The 27022-nt window shown below is 42.6% G+C and overlaps 1 protein-coding gene across 1 annotated transcript in view; it reads right to left on the reverse strand.

Moving 5' to 3' along the window:
- Positions 1–6581: 6581 nt before the first annotated feature.
- Positions 6582–27022, reverse strand: part of LOC147112659 (venom phosphodiesterase 2-like) — a 210666-nt gene continuing 190225 nt past the window's right edge. Inside the window, exons 20-24 of the mRNA XM_085997122.1 lie at positions 16119–16251; positions 15623–15697; positions 13518–13650; positions 9148–9304; positions 6582–8751 (exon numbers count right to left, since the gene is read on the reverse strand). Coding sequence (XP_085853248.1) covers positions 8581–8751; positions 9148–9304; positions 13518–13650; positions 15623–15697; positions 16119–16251 — 669 coding nt within the window. The 3' untranslated portion in view covers positions 6582–8580. The remainder of the gene's footprint in view (positions 8752–9147; positions 9305–13517; positions 13651–15622; positions 15698–16118; positions 16252–27022) is intronic.

The raw sequence follows: 27022 nt of genomic DNA on the forward strand, positions 1-27022 counted from the left end.
GCTGGTTACGGCACTTCAAGAACATATCCAAGTACTTTTTAAATGTGATGAGCATTTCTGCCTCTACCATGCTTTCAGGCAGTGAGTTCCAGACCCCCACCGCTCTCTGGGTGAAAATATTTCTCCTCAACTTCTCTCTAATCCTTCTACCAATTACTTTAAATCTATGCCCCCTGGTTATTTACCTCCCTGCTAAGGGAAATAGATGCTTCCTAACCACTCAATCTAGGCCCCTCATAATTTTATACACCTTAATTAAGTCTCCCCTCAACCTCCTCTGTTCCAAAGGAAACAAACCCAGCCTCCAATCTTTCCTCATAGCCAAAATTCTCCAGTCCAGGCAACATCCTCATCAACCTCCTCTGTCCCCTCTCTAGTGCAATCAGATCTTTCCTGTAATGTGGTGACCACAACTGTACGCAGTACTCTAGCTGTGGCCTAACTAGTGTTTTATACAGTTCTAGCATAACCTCTCTGCTCTTCTATTCTATGCCTCGGATAGTAAAGTATCCCGTATGCCTTCTTAACCACCTTGTCTACCTGTCCTGCTACCTTCAGGGATCTGTGGACATGTACTCCAAGGTCCCTCTGTTCCTCTACATTTCCCAGTATCCTACCATTTATTGCGTATTCCCTTGCCTTGTTAGCCCTCCCCAAATGCATTACTTTACACTTTTCCGGATTGAATTCCATTTGCCACTTTTCTGCCCACCTGTCCCATTGATATCTTCCTGCAGTCTACAGCTGTCTTCCTCACCATCAACCAGACGGCCAATTTTTGTATCATTTGCAAACTTCGTAATCATGCCCCTTACATTGAAGTCTAAATCATTGATATTTACCACAAAAAGCAAGGGACCTAGTACACCTGGCATTAACCTCCACGGCTATCCACTCCCTCTGCCTTCTCATCGTGTGTCTGGAGGGCCTCCTGCCCTCCTACGGTTAAAGGATATCTCTCCTCCTTTCCACCTCCTCCACCAAGACCTCTAGTGGAAATTGACCCTAGTCTTCAAATGATATCACCATGAGACAGTATGTAGATGAGAAAGAGGAGGGGGGCCAAGGATAGATCATTTGGGGACTCCAGAGGCAATGGTGTGGGGACAGGAAGAAAAGGCATTGCTAGAGATGCCCTGGTTGCAATTGCATCGGTAAGAGTGGAACCAAGCAAGAGCTGGATAGCAGAGAGGTACTGGAGGAGGATAGTTGGGTGACCATGACAAAGGCCACAGTGAAGTTGAAGAGGACATGGAGGGATAGTGCAACATGGTCACAGACAGGAGATGTCATTTGTGACTTTAATTATGGCCTTTTCTGTACTGTGGTGGGATCTGATTTGAGAGATTCAAACATAGAGTTGTGTGAAAGATGGGCATCGATTGGGACGCAAAAAATATTCAAGGACTTTGGAAAGGAAAGGGTGGTTGGAGATGGGTAGTAGTTTGCAAGGATAGAAGGTCGAGGATGGGTTATTTTGAGGAGGGGGATGATGATGGTGGTTTTGAAAGAAGATATCCCACGTTAATCATACCTATGTGAAATAGACATCTAACGTTTCTAAATAGTAGTAAGTTTACTGGTGGTCATGGAAAGGATATTATGCCCGTATTTTCTGATGCCTACGGGTGCGTACGAGCTGTGTGCACACCCATAGGGACATCGGAAATGCTCTTGATGGATCGGACGCCTGCCCTGGAGAAGGGCCTTTGCAAGGGGGGGGGGGGGCGGAGTTCCGCTTTCTGCAGAATCTCCGCCCGCAGAAAACCCTTAGAAATCTTACGCTTTTATCAGCATAAGAGTTGAAAAAAGTAAAAAAAAACATTTTTTCCCACTCATTTATAATTTAAAAATACTTTTTAAAAAAGGTAAGTTTATTTTTAGCCCCATAAAAAACTTTAATTATTCTTTTCAAAAAATTTAATGTGTTTAAAATATAATTTATTGTAATTTTAACTCATTTTAAAAACATGATGGTTTTTAAAACATTTATTTAATGTTTTACTGTGTTTTTGGGGTGATCTCCATTCATATATTTGACAGGTCTATCTGTCAAAGGTATGAAGGGAGATTCCCTTCTCCTATTGGCTGGCCTGGCCTACGTGATCCCAGGGACACTTGTGAACTGCCTGCACCCCTGGGATACGTGGGCCCTGCGCATTTCAACTGTGGAGAGGCCCAGGAGCAGAAGTGTCCGGACCTCGGGAGCCCTCAGGTAAGTTCGTAGATTTTTTTCCGATAGGAGGCATCTGCACGCAGGAAGCCTCCTATCGGAAATTACGGGCCATTACCTCCTATCTAATCCATGTGCCTAGTTCCCATTCATGCCTTTAATTCCTTTCAGTCCTTGTCCATCTTCATTCAAGTCTCAAGTGTATTTATGACCTAGTTCTATTCAATCCTGCTCCCATTCTTATTGTGAGATTCAGAGAACTTTTTGGGTGGAAACAGGAGCAATGGTGCTATCACAGCCTCTCTCAATCTAAAACTGGTCTATTACCTAAAGTAATAGTTCAGTACCAAATCTCTAACAATTTACTGCAGAAGGTATTGAATACCATCTCTGCCCCTATAATGTCAACCCCCCACACACTCAGTTAGAAGTTTAATTTCTGTTGTGTTGTATGTCTAGGATTAACTGCCCTTCCCTCAGGAAGTAGATTGCTTGAGTTCCATCCAAGCTGCTCAAATGCCTATCTTCTGGCATGATGCTCAGCTTCCTGAATAGGAAGGTCAAAGGGTAGATTTTCTCTTTATTGTGCCTGGAGAACACACAGTTCCCAAGTGTAGCAAAGAAGAAATTGGGATCAAGACTGATTGTAGGCATGTAGACTTGAAGCAATCATTTTAAAACCCCACAATACTTTCCTTGGGATTTCTGGAGATTACCTAAAGTGGTGTAATATAGATGAGGCACTATACCGAGTTCCTGGCCCTCCTGCCTCACTTTCCTCTGTGCACATCCGTGGGGTGCCCAAATGGAAGAATGCTCATCAAAGCAGCTGGGGCTTGTGCCAGGATCCTCCAGGGACCAGAGGGTCTGCAGGACTCCCAATATTTCCCTGAAGATCAAAGAAAACAAGGCAGTCAAACGGAGAAAATAATTTTCCTCCCAGCACAATCGTTGGGCCTTGAATCCTTCTGGTTGCTGCTGTGCAGCAGCAGCTAGAAGGCCTTGATACTGCCACCAGGAGTGCAACAGCTAGAAGGCCTTGATACTGCCACCAGGAGTGCAACAGCTAGAAGGCCTTGATACTGCCACCAGGAGTGCAGCTGCAGGTTTATTAGGTTTGCAGCTTTGTTCCTGTTTCCACCCCTAATCCCAGCACAAGGCCGCATGAGCATGCTCTGGGAGGGCAATGCTAATAGCCCAGTATAGGAAATTTTGGAGCACCTATCAGGTGCCCAGAGGCACCGCACCTCCCCAAAGAGGAAAATCCTCGAAGCCTTCAAATCTCCTGCATTCATTCCCAGATGAGCAGCCCATCAGTCATGCATTGGCGATGTAAACAGCTGCTAAATCTGATGACTGAGAGAACTGTGTGCGTGTGTTCCTCAAACATTCTAATTTTACTCTGTTCTTGCACTTGAGATACACTATGCTACCTGAATTGGCCTCAAGAAGAGCTTGCATACTGGACTACAAAGATGACTGACTCGAAGCCCTGAGGTAGGCTTTTGCTTTAATCGTGACCCGAGCAGTGAAGGATGAACGTTTCTGGATTACTATCAACCACTCTTTTGACAAACTATTGCCATGACTAGAACCTGGATTTTATGAATCCAGTCAATGTCCTGAAAGGATCCACCTGGGAGTTCCCCACCAAGAGCCCCAAAATCTTTAATGCGGATGGTGAAAAGTGTCCACCTATTGTGCCAATAAGTGGCATGAATGGAACTCTCGGAGATAGACAAGCAGCCAATGACAGAGAAGTACTTGGTAATCAATCCATTTAGTCCACAGATAATTTAAGGAATATGCAAGAAACAACTGGGACAGTATTTCAGTCTCACCATACATATTTACTGGGGATTTCTCAGTACATTGAGATGCTAGTATGCAACAGACCATGGACCTATGGTTGAATTAGCTGTCGATACCCCCACAAGCATTATAATAATGCGATTGGGGCTTCTTAATACTGGTATAGTGCATTTTCTTCTATTGTAGCTCTGTCTGTTTAAAGAATTTTCCATAGATAATAATCTCCATGTTATATAGAGATTAAAATTTTTTATTGCAAGTCTCTATTAAACACACAACATAGAAAATCAAAAATATTTAAAATTTCAACTTTTTAGTTCTGATTTTTAAAAACATACAAGTAGTTATTGCTGTGTTGATACTTAATGAATGATGAGCTTCTGAGCCGTCCTTGTATGTCCCAGAGTTAGAACATAACCAAAATTAATTTGCTCTATAATGGAGCCCTTTCATTTCCTGTCTCATGTGCCAACCCAAACAGCCTGCTTAAAGAGAAGTGACAAAAGCATGGCCATAACTCTCAAAATGCCCTCTATTCATACACACAATATGATATTATTTTAGCAGTGATATTTTCACAGCTAATGAGATGCAAATATACCAATGCACAGTATAAAAACTGTAAACTAGTTGAAAAATATAAAAACAATTCTCACCTCAGATACACTGCTTGAGTGGTGCATTTCATATGCAATTAAGAGAGACATTAGTGACAATTCTTTACATGCATAAAAGGACAAACTTTGTTTTAATTTTTTGTGGCAGTTCTTGAACTATTATTGCAGTACATTAGACAAGATTTGATTAAGGTGAGCACGATGTAAATTTTAGGGATAGTAACTTAGTCAAGGTAACTGTCCCTACAAACCGCCCCAGCCACTATTTTTCCCAACCAGGGAAGGGGAATTGAGCAATTATTAAATAAAAAGGCCATTGAAAGTCTATTCAAGGCCACTTTAATTTCAATCCTTCAAAAAAAATGTAAAGTCAGAATGGTAATGCCAGTTTGAGTGCAAACTAAAATACAACGGGATAGAGTTTCCGATCGTTTACGCCAGTAATATCAGCACAATCCAGGCAGAATCGGCCAAACCAGCGCCAAAGATCACGGAAATTTAAACATTGCACCCAAAACCATTTGCGTGCGTGTTTTCTGTGATCTTTTACGCTGGTTTAAGATTCAATTCAATGAATCTGGCCACGTCCCCAGGTCGACATTGCAAGATTCCGTTGATTAGAGACAGCTCTTCAAATTGTGCTAATTTTTTTTTTTTTTAGGCGCACAGGCACTAGTAGGCAAGTTTAAAAAATTTTTTGTATCAAAAAATATTTAATTTACTAAGAAACTAACTAGTGCACACCAATGAAAGTAGTAACTGGTTCAGTATAGTGTTTAAAAGTCATTTTCAGTGGATTTTAAATCAGATTATTCACAGGTGGTGCACTGGAGACTTATTGGCCCAGATATTCCGATCCCTACGGTGCACTGAAAACTAGCGTTTCCGATCTGTCAAGAATGGTCTTGACAGATCCTCCGGCTGCCCTGGAGAAGGGCCTCTACGGGCAGATAGTTCCGCTTTTTGGAGACCCGCCGCCCGCAAAAAACCCTTACAATTCTTATGCCTGGTAAAAGCAGGCATAAGGCCTGCTTTTACCAGGATAGGAGGTGAAAAAAGTTTTAAAACATTTTTTTACACTGATTTATCATTTAAAAATACTTTAAAAAGGTAAGTTTATTTTTAGCCCCATAAAAAACGAATTTATTTTTCAAAAAATTAAATTTTTGTTTAAAATACTTAACTTATTGCAATTCCAAGTCATTTTAAAAATGTGATTTAAAAAAAAAATTATTTAAAGTTTTACTATGTTTTGGGGTGATCTCCATTCATATATTTGACAGGTCTTCCTGTCAAATATATGACGGGAGGTTCCCTTCTGTGATTGGCTCCCCATGGCCCACGTGATCCCAGGGATGCTGCGAACTACATGTGCCTCTGGGATACATGGGCCCTGCGCACTTCAAGTTTGGTGAGGCCCAGGAGCGGAAGCGTGTGCGTCCCGGGAGCCCTCAGGTAAGGGCGCAGATTTCTCCAGAGGCCTGCGATCGGAAAATACAGGCCATTAAAAATGCTTATTTTTTGTGATAAACCCATTCAACTGAACCAGGTTACCACTCTTAAATATCAACAAATATTTTTTAATGGAAAGAAAATTAGGTTCTATTACACTGCCCGATTGTGCTGGTTAATGGAAGATTTTAAGTTTGTGATTATGCAAATAATTTTTTATCGGAAATTTGAACTGTAACCTAACCAGCAGAAACTCTACCACATTACTTCATACCAGTGCACAAATACGTGAGAGTTTAGCCAATAACTTAAGCTTTCTATTCTAATAATGTAAAAGGGTGACAGTACAGTCAGATCTTTTCAAACAGTACAAAGTACACAGACATTGGAAGGGTAAATTGCACTCCAAACATGTGCGTGATCACATACATGGCAGTATGAGTGGGCAGTATAACTGCGCAGATAGTATTGACACTGCAGTGACACCACCATTATAAGAGCAGAATAAAAGACACAAAGACTATCAGTTGAATTGTTTGAATTATAATTGATCTGAATAATCAGGCAACAATAACACAATGTACACTGCATAAAATTAGGTGCTCAAATTATAGGCTAAATTTTAAAGTTAATCCTGTCATATTAATTCAATTAATAATATAGTACAGCCAATATACTATCAAGAATGTTGAGCAAACAAAATAACTATAAAACGTTTTCCTTTTTTTAGTCTTGTGACTGATGAGTTAAAATTTTATGGGTGAATAAGGTAAACATAGGCTAGGATTTTCCTCGGATCTGCTGGAAGTGCAGCAGAAACCCTATTGGACACACGTAAACTGAAACTGATCTGAAGAAATTCCTGACAATTCCAGCTAATGGAGGCAGGGATGCTGCGTCAGGGCTGCCACGGGGTCCGAGCGCCGCCCAACCAAACACTGAAACAATCCACAGACAGTCAATCCGGATCACACACTGTCTGCAATCTGTACACAGTCAATCCGGATCACACACTGTCTGCAATCTGTACACAGTCAATCCGGATCACACACTGTCTGCAATCTGAGTTTTCCAAGAATGTGTCAAACGAGCTCAAGAAGAGATAATAGGATTTATCATCTTTTGTCTTGCAGCCAGAAACAATAAGATTATATAGATAAAAGTTAAAAATAACAACAGAAAGTGCTGGAAACACTCAGCAGGTCAGGCAGCATCGAGGAGAGAGAAACAGAGTCAAAGTTTCGGGTCGAGGACCCTTCGTCAGAACCCTGCGTTGATTCTGTTTCTCGCTCCTCGATGCTGTCTGACCTGTTGTTATTTCAGATTTCCAGCATCCGCAATCTTTTGCTATTGTATAGATAAAAGTTAATTGGACGAGCTCAAAGCGATTCATCCTCCCTGCTCTTGTGACCGATAACATAGTGCAGTAAAATCCTTCAAATGAAACAAAACAATCAGTAAAGTTATGCTATTATACTAATTAATTTGGCATCCACGGCTTTTCTAGCTGAATCACCTCTTTTTAAATAATTGAGGACAATGCACCTATTTCTATGGTCCAACTGTGTGAGTGATGTTCAATTATTAGTAACCAACAGCTGAATGTCATATGTGTCTATTTTGGAATGGTTTTGGAGATGATGATGTTAGGGAAGCTTACTTAAAAAATTGAGTAGAAATTGTTTGGGAAGGCTATTTAAAAGAACAAAAGAATATTAAGAAAATTGCTAAGGAGACAGACAGTAAGAGACAAACTAACAAAACATGAATCAGCACGCCATTAAAACCAACTGAACTGTTGAATACTACCTAACCTGTTACTACATGAAACTTTACTTAAAAATCAAAGTCAGAGATTTAACTTGAAAGCAACTTTGCACTTTAATGCCAAGTAAATGCTGTAATCTTGAAAATTGTATTTTATTACTAGTGTTGGGTAATGCTGTGTTACTGTACGATTCAGATTCTGCCACCTATACTTTTACGGTAATTATTGATAGTGCAAAACAATGTTGATAATTATAACATTATAGATGTAGTTAAATAAAGCAGTACATTCAATTTTGTGTCAGGCCCTTGAGGTCTTCAAAGTGTGGCAAGAATTACTGGTTCAAGTGGGATGAATCCTCAAGCCAAATGGTGACACATACATGACCCTAGACATACATGGTAAATCCGAATCTAATTTTTCCTATTGATTTTTCAATCCAATTCTTGCTACAAAACTGTTGTGCTAAAAAATCTTGACAACAACAGATCACTGTTTAAAAATAATCTGAAGTTAAAAACACATTAGGTGAATATTCACAATGAAAATGATGACATGTTCCATTGTTTTACACTTCCATTACTTTTCCTGTGCCCTGAATTTCTTGGGTGCGACCAGAACTTTTTTTTTTTAAAGCATGTCTAAAGTGCACTGCATGCTGAATTTCATAATTACATTGATGCATAAACAAAATAAATACATTATAAACGTAAAAGTGTCACTATATACTTCACGACAAGCAATGTAATAAAATCAAATCATATTTGATCTTCAAATTTTGGTAAAAATGTTTTTAGCTGTAAAATCTCTGTGATTGGCTGCTTTCTGTCCTGATAAAAATCAAGTCCAGTGATCAGCTCCACATCCCGTACTCGTGCTGTGTGAGCCCAGATTCGCTCTTCAACCCACTGGGATTCTTCTTTGCCATCCTGCCAAAAAATACAGGATTCAATAATTTACACAACTTTTTTTTTTAATATATAAATCAAAACCTGGTATGATTATGTTGTTAATGTAGATCGCTCTATAGAAAAAAAATTAAAGCCCTGAAATGTAGAACCAACCAAGTACCAACACTGGGAAGACCAAATAGATTCTTTGTAACATTTAGTTTTTATGTCGCCATTTTAGCACCATATATTTCTTATTAAAATATTTTAAAAAATTGATGCAATTTCTATTATTTCATTAAAAAAAAATCACATTAAAACCATTTTTGAAAAATGCTGTAAAACTACTGCATTTAGTCTCATCATGCTGCTGATAACAGTCACTTAATTTCTATTAGTGATTCCCACCTCCATCAATGCTTCAGGTTTACTTACTGCACAGCTCTCACTGTTGTCAGGTCTATGAGGCAGAATGAAAGCCAGTACATCGAGTGAGCCCTCACATTGTAGAGGGCTTTTCATGGTGTCTTTGCAGTTGGTAAGGACTATGTAGTAGTGAGTTGGGATGGGGATTTGTGTGTTCTTAACAAACCTTCAAAAAAAAGTAAATGATCACAGCTGTTTATTTATTTAATATATATGATTAGTAATTAGAAGAAGGCATGCCAATGCCTGTTCTTCCTCAGGAGACTGAAGAAATTTGGAATGGCCCCCCCAGATTCTCACCAACTTCTGTCGGTGCACCATCGAGAGTATCCTGTCCGGCTGCATCACTACCTGGTATGGCAACTGCACCACCACAGACCACAAGGCTCTACAGATGGTGGTGAAAGCTGCACAACATACTATAGGAATTAAACTACCTGCTGTCCAGGATATCTACCCCGAGAGGTGCCGGGGGAAGGCCCTGAGAATCATTAAAGACGCGAGCCACCCCAGCCACAACCTCTTCGCCCTGCTCCCGTCCGGTAAGAGATACCGAAGCATACAGTCTTGTACCAGCAGGTTTCGAAACAGCTTCTACCCCCAGGCCATAAGACTTATGAACGTATAATTTATTATTTATTACTGTTGTTTTATTTATTATTACAGTATTTCTATTAGTATTTTATCATTGTTATGCCATATTTATTCCAATGTTGGGAGGACTCATAAAAATCAACATTTCATTGTGCAGTACACACGTCTGCTGCATATATGACAAATAAAATTGAATTGTAATTGTAATTGTCATTGTCCATGTGTTTGTTTTATTCCGATTCCCTCAGGTGTAGTGCAAACTTCCAAAGCCCATGCTCGAACATTATTCCTATAATGGGACACCAGAAATCTGAAATACTCCAGCTGTGGCCTATCCAATATCTTCAATAAATTCAGTATCACTGCCTTGCTTTTGTATTCTGGGGTAGAGTTTCTGCTCAGTTGTACTGTTTTTTTTGGCGCAATACATTTGAAATCAGTGTAACCGGCGCAAAAGATCACGAATTTCAAGCGCAAATTACATTCTGTGCAAATCTTTTGCGCTAGTTGAAAAAACATTGCGCTAGAAGCAGGCTCCACCCACAAAACTGGTCACACCCGTAGGATGAATTAATCACCATTGAGTTTCTGCTAATTGCGCTCATTTGCAGGCCTTCGAGGAGGCTTTAAAAATTAAGCTGGTTCTTTTGGGCGCAAGGATATGAATGGGTACGATTTAAAAGCTTTTGATTTTTTTCTTAATTTACTAAGGAACTGACTATTGTACCCCAATATATCTAGCAAATGGTTCTGTATATTTTAAAAAAAAGTAATTTTCAGTAATTTAAAATCGGGTTACTCACAGGTGGTGGACTGACCGTGATTAAAATGCTTATTTTTTGTGATAACCCCATTTTCAGTTGTATTAATCAAACTGCACCAAGTTACCACTCATGAAATATATCAAGGAATATTTCATAAAGCTAATAAATTACGCTTTAAAATGCTGCCCGATTGCACTGGTTCACGGCAGACTTTGCGTTTGGCGATATGCAAATGAGTTGGAGCAAAAAATCAAGAAAATAAAATACTTTTTAAAACTGCTGCAATTTTGGGCGCAATTAGCTGATTGAGCCCAAAGTAGAAACTCTACCCCATTATTATCTATAAAACCCAGCATCCCATTTGTCTTTATTATGGCCTTTTCTATCTGCACTCCCACTTTTGAAGATCTAGAACTTACATCTCTCTGTCCCTGTACTCTGTTAAAAGTCTTACCATTGAGTGTACACTTTTCATTGTTCTTTATTCCCCAAAATGTATTACTTTGCATTCCTTTGCAAAGAACTTCATTTGCCACCAAGGTGCCCACTCCAGTAACCTATGTCTTCCTGCAATTACTTGCATTCATCCCTATAGTTTGCCATTCCTCATTATTTGGAGTCATCAGCAAACTTCAATATCATTTCTCTCATCCCGATGTCAAAATATTTATGCAAATGAAAACAAATCAGGTCCCAGCATAGATCCCTGGGGCCTCACTACTACCCACATCCTGCCATTCTGAAAACTTCTGCTCTCAGCTTTCTGTCCCACTATCCATGGGACTACTCGGAGATTTAGAAAGGGACAGAGGTTATACTGAGACTTTATAATGAGCTGGTCTGACCACATTTGGAGTACGGAGTGTAATTCTGATCACCATACTTCAAAACAAACATAGCTGTAATGGAGCGAATGTAGAGAAAAGAAACAAGAATGATCCCAAGTGGAAAGGAGCCAAGTTATGAGAAAAAATTGAATAAGTTTAAACTTTGGGGTTTAGAGAGAAGGATAAGGAGAATCTCATCAAATTATACACGGTAATATATGTTATAGATAAGATGAATACAGAATATTCTAGAATATTACTTCAAGGTAAGTTAGGCAAGGCGGACAATACAACCATAAAATGTAAATTAGTGAAAGGTAAATTTAAAAACATATTAGGAAGAACCTCTTTACTCAAACATTGATAAGTGTTTGGGATAATCTACCAGGTAAGAGTGTCAAAATCATAAGGGGCCTTCAAATGTAGTTGGATGCTAGGCTGGATGATTGGAGTACTGGAGAAATGAGCTTCAATTAGCTGAAAGACTTCCATTTACCATCTTTGACTTTTTATGTTACTATTAATAGCATTAATGGGAAAGTGGCGGTATGGATACAGAATTGGCTCAGTGATAGGAAGCAGAGGGTAGTGCTGGATGGGTGTTTTTCAGACTGGGAGTTGATTTGCAGTGGTGTTCCCCAAGGATCAGTTTTGGGTCCATTACGCTTTCCAATTTTTATAAACGACCTAGACTCGGTTGTAGGGAGCAGCATTATAAAATTTGCCGATGATATGAAACTTGGCAACATAGTAGATAGTGATGAGGATAGTTGTAGACTTCAGTCTGACAGACAGGATGGTGAAATGGGCAGAAGCATGGCAGATGGAGTTCAATGTGGAGAAGTGTGAAGTGATGCACTTTGGGAGGACTAATATGGAAAGACAATATACTATAAATGGCACAATTTTGAAAAGTGTAGATGAACAGAGAGACCTTGATGTCCATATACACAAATCCTTAAAGGTGGCAGGGCAAGTTGATAAGGTGGTTAAAAAAGCATATGGGTTACTTGGGTTTATAAATAGAGGAATAGAATATAAAAGCAAAGAGATCATGCTGGAACTTTATAAACCACAGTTGGAGTATTGTGGACAACCCTGGGCACCACACTTCAGGAAAGATGTAAAGGCCTTAGAAAGGGTACAGAGGAGGTTTACCAGGATGTTACCAGGGATGAGGGACTTCAGTTATGAGGAGAGGTTGGAAAAGTTAGGACTGTTCTCCTTGGAACAGAGAAAGTTAAGAGGTGACGGAATCGAGGTTTTCAAGATGATGAGAGGTTTTGATAGAGTAAATAGAGAAAAACTATTCCCTCTGGTGAGTGGGTCAATAACCAGAGTCATCGATTTAAAATCATTGACAAAAGAGGGAGATAAGGAAGCTTTTTCACTCAGTTGTCAGGATCTGGAACACTCTACCTGAAAAGGTGGTGGAAGCCGATTTGATAAATCATTTTAAAAAGGGAGTTGGACAGGTACTCGAGGATGAGGAACTTACAGGGTTACAGGCAAATAGTGGGGGTGTGGGACTAAGCACGACTGCGCTTTCAAAGAGCCAGCAAAGGCACAATGGGCCGAATGGCCTCCTTCTGTGCAGCAAGATTCTATGATTCTATTAAACACAAAATCAATTGCAGATATTTTAACATTAAAGTTTCAGCAATGCTGGCATAGGTGGCATAGTGGTTAGCATTGTTGCCTCACAGCGCCAGTGACCCGGGTTCGAATCCGACCTCGGGCGACTGTCTGTGTGGAGTTTGCACATTCTCCCCGTGTTTGCGTGGGTTTCCTCCGGGTGCTCCGGTTTCCTCCCACAGTCCAAAGATGTGCGGGTTAGGTTGATTGGCTATGATAAATTGACCCTTAGTGTTAGGGGGATTAAATACGTGGGGTTACGGGGATAGGGTGGGATATGTGTTGGTGTAGGGGTTACGGGGATCGGGTGGGATATGTGTCGGTGCAGGCTCGATGGGCCGAAATGGCCTCTATCTGCACTGTGAGGTTTCTGTGATTTCTGTGATTCTGTGAATGCTGCCATGAGGGGCAATACAAACTTTGGAGATTAGTGGATGACAGCAAATTCATTAGTGTCTGCTCTGGATTAAAGCGAGCCCAGTATATTTCGGCTACTTATATAATGACACAGGGACTCAATGAAACAAAGCACCACTGAAAAGTGATAGAAACTACTTACTCTGTGATTATGTCAGGATTATCAAACCGTCCATCATGATCAAAATCAAACACTGGTCCACTGATCACATTGATGCCATTTCTCTGTATAGCATACTTCACCAGCAAAACATTGTGAAAGTAATTCCATATTTCTGTCAAGTAACCAAACAGTGAATTCACTATATCTTTCAATCTGCAGCTTTATTATGCACACATAACAAAGTAAATAAAACAACTGCAAAAGTGTGAAACTTGTCTTGGGAACCAGTAAACCTTTTGTAATGTATTTACTCTCTTTGTAGAGATGGGAGCAGCAGTTTATGCAATTACTGGGTTTCTATTACTGTAGTCAGAAGCGCCCAGGAATGAAAAGACAACAGAAACTCCCCAGGTGCCCAAATCATCCATTACTGATGCAAGTCTCCACCACAAAAAGTGAAATGCCTTTAATCATATGTCTAGCCTCAATGTAATCCACAACTGGCTGTATAATTCCAGTCAGCCAGCATTGTACAGCACAACACATTGTACAGATACGGAGACCGATAGCTGCAGTATAACTTTAACCTGAGATGTCTAGGGTTTAATATGCAGTAAGAGGCTTATCTGTTAATTTATGGTAGCTGATATGCCTCCAAAACTCAAATTGGATTTTTCATTAAAAAACTGTGATCCACAACTGCATTTAACCACATCTGTAGCCTTATGTATAACTCCTTGCTCTAAAGGTACAGTATTTCGCTTTGGTGGGATCTGTGAATAGCTAACATATAGGTTCCAGGTTTGGTGAATTGGGGCCGATTTTAACTGTTGTGAATGGGGGGGGGGGTGGGGGAGGTAAGCAGCTTGAAGATGGCTTGCCACCCTGTTTACGGTGACGCTATAGCGGCCGCCAGCCTCAAAGGGGCCTTCTCCTTTGGGCGGCCAGAGCACCCGCCTATTTTAGGCAGTAGGCCCTCTTAATATACAGATCAGGGTCTTATTACGTACATAGGACACCAATTGTAATTTTGACAAACAACTGGTCAGAGTGTAGGCCATGCACGCTCTTCCAAGATTTACTCCCCGAGCAGCAAGAGACACCAAAGGGTTACTTTAAAATTATTTTTGTGGGGCCAGAAGAAGTATGGATGCTCTTTTAGGCTCCACAAGAATAATGTGGGTCGCTGCCACTGCCTGCTCCCTTGCCCTAGGCCTATCTTACTGCTGGCCCAGTCTCGATGAGCCCATAGCTCGCTGTCGTCAAGGTAATCAGGCCTGGCCCTCAAAATGGACTGGGCCTCCGGTCTGCAGGATTGGGTGGTCAGCTGGCACTCTCCACCTGATGGGCACCCGATAGTTAAAATCTACCCCACTGTGAAAGGATTAAAAAGGATTCAATCTTTGCAGTAAAAGTATTTTGTTACTGGGCTGTGGCATTTATAAACCTAATTATTAAGCGGTCACTGATATGATATGGATGATACTGGATGACTTCACTAAATTATAAATTCAACTGCAGTAACATAGCGTAACAAACAGCAGGTGTAAATAATTTACAGAACACAATAGGCAATTTTAAATAGGTTTTAGAATCCCAGATAAAGTTACACCAACTGTTGGCTTGTTTATGGTTGTACATAGCTGTCACTTGATGTAGAATTTGACTTTATCATCAGTATTAACTGGTTATTTCAGAAAATTCAGCACTTTAGATATTAAGTATGTTGATATAATACATTAAGCAAGATCATGTCATAATTTGTGATGAATTATAGAGGTATAAATGGTCCTGAATTGGTTTTCATCAAGTGTATGAATGAGTCATAAGGGCAGCAGAAGAGTGTGTCTTCTATAAATCATCAGAATTGGAATAAAAACACCCCATACTATAATCTCCCTGCTCTATAAAGCTTAACCTCCTTTAGTTAGGATTACAGTTACTTCTGAGCAAAACCAGTGAGAATATTAAGTGATGATTCAGTGCAGGTAATTAGCACATTCAACTTAAATTCAAATTTGGGCACAATAAAATCAAATGATCACAAAATCATAATTACGACAGAATTACAATGTGCAAATAGATATCCCAGTGCAACAGTGTTTTTGCATTGTGTAATAGAATAGGAGATATTCTATACTTACTTTGGAAGGCTTTGTACATGGGTACAAGGTTGCTGCTGAATACACCTTCGAATTGATATTGTCCTGACTGCAAGTCTAGATAAAAAGTGGGCATGTTTTAAAAAATATCAGTATGGAGCTTGCTGCAGATAAAAGCACATTTGTCTGGTTGTGTTTGCTTTACTCATTGTCAAAACTGAATGTAGATACAGCCTACATAATATTGACCAAGATTGATTGTAAATTGCACTGTGAAACACACGATCTCACACGATTGTTTCAGATAAAGTTACCCTCACTTTTAAAAGCATACAATTTGGTATAATTTGGCCACTTCAGCCAGGAAGTAGCAATGGCAATACTTCTGAACATTTAAAAGCAAATCTCATTATAGACGTGATACAACAGCTTGCACAAGTGTCATAGTTGCAATGAACCGCTAGACAGATATTGGTGAAAATCTGAGGTAGTTAAAGGAGTTACATGTAGTTTGGATACAAGTCAATGTTACACTTACTGGGTGGATAAAGGTACCCGTAAGTTATGCTCTGGTCTTCATTATTGTATGAACTTTGGCTGGTGGCAAAAGGAATTCGAACATCAACAAGCACACAGTTTGGAAGCTTTGGTAGAGGAGCAATTAGATTGTCCTGTTAGCAAAACAAAAGAAAAACAATGGTATGCAATGATGTTTCTGCAATTAAGGTTCTCAATCAATCAGAAGCTGAGTAGTATTCAAAAGGTCAGTGTGACAAAATCATGATGAACTCTCTTTTAGCCCTTACTCTATATTTTCCCATTAGGGACAAAGTATTCAGCAAATGCATTTTATAATAGCTATCATAAAATTATGCATTTTACATTCCATTTTTAAAAATTAGCACAAATACTTCATCTGTTAATGGGTAGAAGGCTCACCCAGCACCTTTATAATTGTGGGTGATGTCTGGTATGATCAGATTTTTCATTTCTCAACTATATTGCAATAATTGGGATACACACCTGACTGCTGTTTGATCCACAATGGGTAGTGATGGTAAATTAAAAATACACCATCAATTGATGTTTGGCCAAATAACTGAAGAGCAGCAATAAACAGATCCATGACCACAAGTGTGTGCTCTTTGATGCCACACACTATACATTTTAGAAGTTACCATAAACAGCCTGTGGCTATGCAAGGAGTAAATTTCACCTTTCTCACATCACAACATTATATTTCTGTAAGAAGCCATTGGTACATGTTTTACACATGATACATCCTGCAAGAAATAGGAGTGAGCACCTTTACAAAATCCTACATTAGAACTCAAACTAACATTATAAAAGTTATAAGTAATTCAAAACACCCTTCATCATTTTTGTTTCTTGTTCCTAAAAAAGATGAGGGGGGGAATTTTCCCAGCCCTGGGGAGGCGGGACTGCCGGGAAAATGGCAGAAACTGGGAGCGGGTACCGAACCCGCTCCTAACCCGCCTCCGTGCCATCTTCCCGGGAGGTGGGTCCCCGAGTCGCGCAGGGACCCGTCTCCTCGAGGCAGGAAGGGGATTACAGAAATTAACTGCCTCTTAACAGGTAGTTAACAGGCAGTTAAGAGGCTTATTCCCATTTTACCCCTGCACATGCAAGCTTCCCGACGGCTGCGAACCTTGGCAGGTGAGCAGTGGGTCTGCGGGGGTGAGAGGGATCGAAAAGTCCACTGTGAAGGTGAGTGATGGGTGCAAGTGTGGAGAGGTAAGTATGAGAGGTGAGTGTAAAGTGTTAGAAAAAGTTTACTTACCTTTGTTTCTTCCTGCAGGCTTCAACCCTTGGGGATCCGGTGATGCCTCATCTCAACGGCAGAGATGACAGAATGACTGCTGCATTCTCAGATGCAGCAGCCATCTGATTTCTGCTGAGGAAAGAGGTTTGATGAGTCTTCAGTACAAGGGCTCACCTTAGAACGGAGATTGTCGGTGTTTGACAGCTTCTCAAAGCTGTCAAACGCTGACAATTCTTCTGTCAAAAAGTTTTGACAGATGAAACGTCATACGCTGACGTCCTCTGTCACCGGCTTTCCCTTAATTGGCGGGCTTAACAAAGACAATGAAGGGAAAATAGCGTGGGTTGGCTGGACATCATTGGGGGCAGGACTAAAGCCCGAAAACCAGCAGTCCTGACCCCAACGTGCCCCCATTGACAAAATCCAGCCCGAGGAATCAGTGGAATGCAAAACCTCAATTATTGGATATTGGTTTTGTTCACACAGAAAGTGGTTGCACAGAATGGCATCAATCTTCTGATTTCAGTGACTAAACAAACAAAACAGCTACGTGATCCTTCACTCCTAAAACACACAACACAAATCATATTGCTCAAAAGTTGTCCCATCACTTGTTGTACCTGACTTCAAATTTGAAAATAGGTTTAATCTCTTGATCTCGGTTGGCTGAATCCCTCCACAAAAATCATCAGCACTTTACTTTGCAAATCCTGTCATAAAACTGAAAGCACTCTGGGCTGGATTTTGCTAGGGCCGGGGAGGCGGGATTGGAGGCGTGGGGGATAAAAATCGCAAAACTGGCGTGCGGGCCCAAACCCGCCTCCATGCAATTTTCCTAAATTCGTGTCTGCTGGTCCCGACTCCATCCCGCCTCCAGGAGGCGGGATAGGCCCTTAAGGCCCTTAACAAGCCCTCAATTGGCTCTATAATCCCATTTTCCTAACCACTTGCAAGTTTACTCGTTTTCCCACGTGAAACACGCTTGGTGGGAAACACACATCTGAAACCTGGCGGGAGCACAACTGGCTTGCGGAGTAGCAGCTGCAGCTCAACCATTAAATGGCAGATTTGAACAGGCTTTAATTGCAGGTGGCATAACTTTGCTCTCTCAGGTCTGGGGGATCTTTCAGAAGGCATACCCACAGCTCTGGAAGTTTGCAGCCTGACAACCATCTCCAGTGTGACCTCCTGGGAAACCCCTCTCGCCACCTTCACTGAGCGCTTCCTCAACTGAGGCATCTACCAGAAGCATGGGAGCCATTTTTGTCCTGCCCTTCTGGATATTACATGAGGCCGCCCAACAGCAGCAGCAACAACAGTTGCGCCAAGCTGCTGCTGCCCCACCTGAGGATGCACAGGCCAGAAGGGGCCAGCGCATGGAAGGCCGTCGGCGCAGGAGATACCCCCCAAACAGGGTCTACAGACGCAGGGTCAGCTACCTCAACATGTCTGAGCAGCAGTGCCAAAGGCGGCTCCGACTTTCGCGAGAGATAGTGGCTGACATCTGCGCAATGCTGCAGCAAGACCTGGAGCCCAGAGGAGCAGCTGGACACCCCTTATCAGTGGCCGTCAAAGTTACCACCGCACTCAACTTTTTTGCCTCAGGCTCATTCCAGGGATCAGCGGCAGACATCAGCGGCATCTCCCAGGCGGCCGCACACACCTGCATCAAGCAGGTAACCGATGCCCTCATTGCCATCGCGCACAATCACATCGATTTCACCAAGGATCGAGCAAGTGTCATGGCGAGAGCGGTTGGATTTGCTAATCTTGTAGGCTTTCCAAGGGTGCAGGGCATCGTTGATTGCACACGTGGCCCTTAATGCTCCCCATCGCAATCCTGGTATTTTTGTCAACCACAAGGGCTTCCACTCCCTCAACGTTCAGCTGGTGTGTGACCACAAGAAGGAAATTTTGCATGTTTGTGCCAAGTACCCTGGCAGTTGCCATGACTCCTTCATACTGCGCCAGTCTACTGTGCCTCCGCTATTCAGTCCGCCACACCAACTTAACGGATGGCTACTTGGAGACAAGGGCTATCCCTTGAGGACGTGGCTATTGACGCCGCTGAGGAGGCCAGCCAACGAAGCTGAGGAGAACTACAACTCCAGCCACCTTTCCACCAGAGCCATGATCGAGCAGACCATTGGTCTGTTGAAGATGCGCTTCAGATGCCTGGATAGATCAGGTGGAGCCCTGCAATACTCAGCAGCCAGGGTCTCCAGAATCGTAGTGGTTTGCTGTGTGCTTCACGACATGGCACAGCGTCGTGGCTTGCAGATGGCCGAGGACCAAGTGGCTCCTGACATATCCTCCTCAGATGAGGAGGAGGAGGAGGGGGAGGAGGAGCGAAGACGAACATCTTGCAGAGGCTCATCAACCAGCGGCAGCAGTGCGCGAGAACATTGGTGGCCGGCATGCAAGGAACGCGCTCATATTGGGCAGATTTGCTGAGCCTCGCCCATGAGGGACTATTGCCTTGCATCCTTTTACCTGAGCACTGACAATAGCCAGGAACAAGCTGACTTCTAGCGATGTGACCACCATACTGACCTCAAAGTGAAAGTCCCATTCGCGAAATGACACACGCCACAACTACAGCAGTAGCCAACAGATGATTTATTACCATTATTCTGATGGCTTTCAACCATAACACATTAAATTCCACCCAAGTGACTACCCTTGTGACTATTTGTGCAGTTTCTTTCTCTTACGCGTGCTCCTACGTAGTGGTTCCCCAGTGGCATCAGCAGATGTGGAGGCCCCTTGCTCACTTCCTTGCTGCTCCTGTCTGGACACCTTTGGCGGGCGTCCTCTGGGGTTGCGAGCCTGTAAGGGCTGCGCAACAGTCTGCTGCTCCTGCGGCTGTGCAGGGGTTGAGACGCCGATCTCACTTGGGTGCTGACTCAGGTGGGGCTCTGACCGAGGACTTGTCAGTGGCATGGAAGTTTGAGCGCTTGGAGAGGAGCCCCCACCTCCTTGTTCTCTGCCACCGTCATCCCTCTCATGGGTCAGGTCCCCCTCAGCGCTTGCAAGTAGTGAGAGAGCACCTTGCTGCACATCAGGGGAGCCATGGGGACCCGTGTCGGGACTGGCAGTCCTTCTCAGAGGGACTGCCATGAAGGTCTGGTTTCTCTGTTCAATAGCTGCCCATCGCTCCTCCAGAGATGTCAGTCTAGTCTGAACACTCACCATGTTTTCAACACTCGCGCGACTTATCTCCTCCATGGCCGTAGCCAGCCTTTCCACGGAGGTTGCCATCCTTTCCGTGGTAATGCGTTGATGCGCCAATGACTCCACAAAGGCTCTGCTCATGTTAGCGACGGACTCCTCCATTCGCTCCACACTCGCAGCAACCCTGGAGACAAAACCTGCCAGAGACTCCTGCATATTTTCCTGGAGTGCCATCACCACTGATACTGTGGATGGACCCAGAGGCAGAGGGTCGACATGCAGCTGAGCCGAGCTGGGAGAGTGCTGCGCCCTCCAACTAGGACTCTCCACTGCTGTCCCTGTCTCCACCATCTGCTGAGGCTCACTTGTGAGCTGTGATACACCAGGTGACAACACTACTCTATGTCCCGAAGGTCCCACCGAGGTGTGAGTGTCTGCGCTGGTGCTGGGTGCGTTGCCTTCTGCTGACGCTGCGCCCTCAGAGGTTGCAGCTTCCTCTGAGGAGTCTGGATGCTGAGGCTGAACCTCCTCCTGCGTCCTGGAGACGGGAGCTTGCGATGGTCCTGTGGGGGAGTAAAGGAAAGTGTCAGAGATGAGAGGCCAGGGTTACCTGCACAGTGCTTATTGCAGATGATCAGAGGTCCATCTGCTAGAGCTTCCAAGTCATTATCAGCGAGTCATGCAATGCAATTGAGAGAGTTGGAAAACTCTTCTGTCACCAGCTTGCTCTGCTGCACCGGTCTCTCCGTCCCCTACTTGTGTGTCGTCCTGGATGCCGACGATCTCCAGGATCGCCTCCTCCCATGGGGTCAGCTGGGCTAAGGAGGCTGCCCCTCCCCCTGTCCTGGCTCGCTCGCTTCGGTTGTGAGCTCTCTTTTCCTGCAATGGGGGAGACAAGTGGAGTTTGAGCGAGAATGAAGGAGTGAGTGTAGAGAATCGATGGCATAGATGCTTAGAAGGAGAGAAAGATGGAGTGAGATGGCAAGACCAAGGGCCCTCCCTATGTGATGTAAGTTGTTTTCATAGCATGACAGTGATAGGGAGTGTGAGGGCTGCATAGTCCATTAGTTTGGTGAATGTGACCATAGAGAGAGAGGGAGTGGGAAAGGGTGCATGGATGTCAGTGTCAAGTGGGATGTGGAGGAAGAGATTGGTAAAGCTGAGAGCTGGTGAGGAAAGGCAATGGGGATCAGGTTAAGAGTGATGGGAACATGATACTCACTTTTCCAGTGCGCAGAAGGTCATGGAAGCGTTTCCGACACTGGATCCATGTTCTGCTGGTATTCGAGCTGGCGTTCACCTGCTCTGCCACCCTCAGCCACACAGCCTTGGTTTGCTGGGGTGGCTTCTTCCTCCCCGTGGAGGGGAAGAGCACCTCCCTGCTCTCTGTCGCTCCCTCCACCAATGCCTGGAGGGCTGCCTCGTCAAATCTGGGGATGCCTTACTCCGATGTGTCGCCATGATTGATGATGGTAGCAGCAGCTGCCAGGGCCAGAAGCTTGGCAGTCTGCTGAAGTGAGCAAGGCTTGTGGAAGCCCTTAAATGAAGCAGCAGTGATGATGTCATCGGAGGCGAGCTTCCCACCTGAAAAGCTCTCTGGCTAGGGGTTCCCACACGTGGGGAATCAATTGGGCTAAAAAAATCAAAATTGCATCAATTTCCCACATCGTTCAGGATTCGTGTGGGAAACACGAAATGTGGGGAACACGACCCCAACCCGCCCCCGTAGCAAAATCCAGCCCTCTGTATCTATTGTATTCATTCTGGGTCACCCCCTCTCTGTCACAAATGACTGTGTTCTGGTGGAAGGGAGTAGCTAAGTTACTGCATTTTGTGGATTAAGTGAAAACAAGTATGACATTTTTTACTCTCCTCATCCCTCTTTTGGGAATTTCCCCTCCAATCACTTCCCTGCTGCCTCCTCAACTTTGTGCATGCTCAAGGATGCAGGATTTTGAGATAACATGAGGTCTGGAAATCTCACTATGGAAATGGGCACCAATATACTAGAACAAGGCAAAGGCAAAGACAGAGGGCTTGCAAGGATATAAGTGAGATTATTCCTTGAAGGAACAAGAATAGGAAGAGAGAAAACACAGGCTAGCAACACTTTTGTTAGGTTAGTGCCAAACATAACAGGAAGCAATGTGATTAATTTTGTCATTTTCATTTTCCTGTACTTCTAGGAAAGCAGTGGTGTCACAGAGATCACAGAATCATAGAATGATACATCACACAAGGAGGCCATTTGGTCCATTTGTAGAGCTATCCAATTAGTTCCACTTCCCTGCTCTTTTCCCCCCTAGCCCTGTAATTTTTTTTCCCCTTCAAGTACTTATCCAGTTCCCCTTTGAAAGTTACTGTTGAATCTGCTTCCACCACCCTTTCAGGCAGTGCATTCCAGATCTTAAGAACTCGATGTCTAAAAAAATGTGTCCTTATGTCGCCTTTGGTTCTTTTGCCAATCGCCTTAAATCTGTGTCCTCTGGTTGCCGACCCTTCTGCCACTGGAAACAGTTTCTCCTTATTTACTCTATCAAAACTATTCATGATTTTGAACACCTCTGTCAAATCTCCTCTTAACCTTCTCTGCTCTAAGGAGAATAACCCCATCTTCTCCTGTCTCTCCACATAACTGAAGTCCCTCACAGTACTATAGCAAAATACTGCAGATGCTGGAAATCCAAAATAACAACAGGAAATGCTGGAAAAACTCAGCAGGCCAGGCAACATCCGTGGAGAGAAATTAGAGTCGACGTTTCGGGTCTAACCCTTTTTCAAAACTGGAAAGGAAATGAAATAAATCGAAAGGCAGGGCTGGGAGAGAACAAAAGAAGTGAAGAGACATTAAGAGGTATTCAAAACGAGACAAGATAGTGATAGGACTAGTGGAGACAAAAGACGGCTCTAGATTAGGTGTGAAATGTTCTGGCAGAATGAGACAGCTGTGGAACACCTCCGTTCAGTCCGTAAGGGTGACCCCGAGCTTCCGGTCGCCTGTCATTTTAATTCACCGCTCCATTCCCACTCAGACCTCACCATCCTTGGCCTCTTGCATTGTTCCACGGAAGCTCAACGTAAACTTGAGGAACAGCACCTCATCTTCCGATTAGGCACTTTACAGCCTTCCGGACTCAATATCGAGTTCAACAATTTCAGATCATAACCTCGGCCCCTATTACATTTTCACTTATATTTTTTATCCACCCCTGTGTTTTGGTTTTTCCCTTCCCCCCCCCCTTTTCCTTTTTTTTCTCTCTCCCACATGGCAACTGTCTCTCATTCTGCCAGAACATTTCACACCGAATCTGAGCCGTCTTTTGTCTCCACTAGTCCTCTCACCATCTCATCTCGTTTTGAATACCTCTTAATGTCTCTTCACTTCTTTTGTTCTCTCCCAGCCCTGCCTTTCGATCTATTTAATTTCCTTTCCAGTTTTGAAAAAGGGTTAGACCTGAAACGTCGACTCTAATTTCTCTCCACGGATGTTGCCTGGTCTGCTGAGTTTCTCCAGCATTTTCTGTTGTTATTTCCCTCACAGTACTGTTAGAAACTAAAGATGCCTAAAAGTGTATATGGTTTTGCGATTAAAACTGTGACGCAAAAAATGCTGTGTTTAAATGGTTATGTTCGAATTGCAGACAGAAAGTCTCCTCAGACCAGATAGATGCTTAGAAGTGCTAATGTTTTGGTTTCCCATGGAGGGTACTATATACAATCTCCCCATTGCTAAGCGATTAACTGTTGTTTTTAAGTTAAGACTTGAACCATGTATTTTATGTATAATGCTAAGGCAGGATTTGAAGTTAGCTTAACAGAATTGCTTGTGAAGATAACGGAAGGAAGTTTGGGGAAGTTAACGAAAACATTTGCTATGTCATAAAGGAGGTAACACTCTGAAGTGAACAGGTTTCTGGTTGGGCCTCACAAAATCAAAAGGATACGGATGAAAGAGATAAGACACAAATTCCACAGGAAGGAAACCCTGGGAAAATATAAACAGAGAAAGACATGTAGCCAAAATGATAAGACATCTTTAGGGCGGGCTTTGACACAAGAGTCGAGACAAAGAACTAGAAGTCCCATTGGATATTAAGGTTTGAGAGGAACTTCTATTGGTCAAAAGGTCTTGTCAATATCCCAGTTCAGACCCACCCCTAAAAGTAGAATAAAAGTGACCTTCCGAGAGCTTGTACTCACAGACAGAAGAGAAAGAGCTTGTGCTCACAGACAGAAGAGAAAGAGAGACAGAGAGCTTGTACTCACAGACGGAAGAGAAAGAGAGGAGGCTCTAGACGTAAGGAAGAAGAGAATTGCATCAACCGTCTGTCCGATCGGATCGGTATCAGCTTCTTGTCACGGTCGTATGTCTTTGCTGTATAACTAATGTGTTATATTCCGTCTTAAACTCTGATTAAACACAATATACCCACCATATTGGTTTGCACTCGAACCTGATTATTTAAAGTGACCAGAAATAGCCGTAACTTGGCTATTTCTAAAAGTACTGAAGGAGAAGCATGCAATCCCATAATTAGAAACCAAATTACAATAAAATTACTTCTATGCATAGGCCCTATCCTGACTTAATATCATTATGTGTCATTTACAGATACATTTGAATAGCAACGAATTCTGAAATTAGCATAATACAGCTCCATGTCACACAATGTGAAATTCTTAAACTCAGTGTCATACATGTTCAGGTTAGTGTCAAAATACAATCACAGTTTCAGGACCTTTGTTTTTGATGTATTTGTAATTTTTGCACTGATTAATTTCTGTGAGGTGTGTCTACTTTCCAGGAACCTTGCATTTTAAACACTTGCTCCCCAGATTCATTGATGCCTCTTACTTCTAACTGGCTGTAAAAGGTGCACTTCTGATGTGCCTACATAGATCATCTCTAATGGGCAACATGAATGGCCTAATAAGACTTATTTATTTTATAGAGCAGTGAAAGTTTTCAATGGACACAACAGAACTGTGATGGCCTAAATCCAGTTGGGTCTGATCAAGTCATACTAACTCTTAATGAGCCACATGATCTTTGTTAACACATGCAGTTTTTAGCGAACAGGTAATGTTGTGCAGAAATACAGTATAAACCTAAAGTAATGAAAATGAATGCAACTCCTCACAGAGAAAGTGCTGCATGTATTGATTTGACAATTTTTAGAATAAAATTAACTTTGGTCTCCAAACAAATCTCCAGTTCTCAGCAATATCATAGTGGTGGGAAATGGATGGGAAGGGAGAGAGAAAATGGAAGGTGGCGGTGAAAAAAGGGAGCCGAGTGCCTGGCAATAAAGAGGGAGGGAAGGAGAAGAAAAAAAGCAGAGGGAAGAGCAAGTTGAAAGACAGTGGAAGGGAAGTTGAATGGACGGTAATATAGAGAGGTGTAGATGGATGGTAATATAGAGAGGTGTAGATGGATGGTAATATAGAGAGGTGTAGATGGATGGTAACGAACGGGAATGGGAAATTGGCAGAAGCTAGAAGCTGTGCCTAGGGGTGGGGAAGGAAAGAGAATGTCAGCATTAACTAAAAGAGAATGGGGAGGGAGAGTGCAAACACGAATTTTGAGGCGGACAGGGGGTGGGAAGAGAGAGGTTACAACACCAGCTTGAACAGTGGAGAGTGGAAGAAGAGTACCATGTTAACCACGATGGAGATGGAGAAACTTGCCAGGTTCAATTGGTGAGGGAGGGGGAGAAGAGTGCTGGTGTGAGAGAAGAGAGTAATTCTGTGAAAGGACGGGGAGTTGAATGTGTTGCAATGTCTCTGTGAATTATTTCGGAGAGGATAGAGTGCATTTGTGAACTGGGGGGAAGGTTGGATGTGGGAGAGTGACCGTTGCGAACTTAAAATTATGTTGGGCTCCTGTGCCATAATTAGACTAATGTTTAGACTAAAACTAATGGTTGTGCCCTGCTTAATTTAAAGTGCAATGAGGAATCTTCCTGCATTTGAGGAGAGCCAAGTTGTTACTTTCTCTACATCCCAAAGGTTTTTTGCGTTAAAATGTTGCATTATTGATATTTACTTCAATAATGTTGTTAGTCAGCCTACAGACCATTATTATTTATATTGTTATCTCATTCAGCTATGGCACCTGCATAGATATAGGCCTGTTGTGATAGGCTGTATTAGGCTCACTGAGCATTACCTTCTCATGGTGCAAAAATCAAGAATTATTTGTGACTCAGAACAACTAATTAATTTTAATACTTAATATATTATATACATGAAATAAAGAGTAGATTGCCTTTCAAAAGCTAGGCTTTATTAACCTTAAAAAACCGGCAAGTACATGTTGAGCACCCAGTCTCAACCACTGTAGAAAACTGAATTTAAGATGGCCACCACAGGTCACATGGAATCAACTAACCAATAAGTTTACAGCATATATCTCAAGGCAGGAAAACAGGCAACCAATTACAATGCTTCTTATAAAACAAGAATAATCACCACATTCATCCCTC

Source organism: Somniosus microcephalus, chromosome 9 (genome assembly GCF_052327205.1).
Source record: "Somniosus microcephalus isolate GS21.2 chromosome 9, FLI_Smic_1.0, whole genome shotgun sequence".
Lineage (NCBI taxonomy): Eukaryota > Metazoa > Chordata > Chondrichthyes > Squaliformes > Somniosidae > Somniosus > Somniosus microcephalus.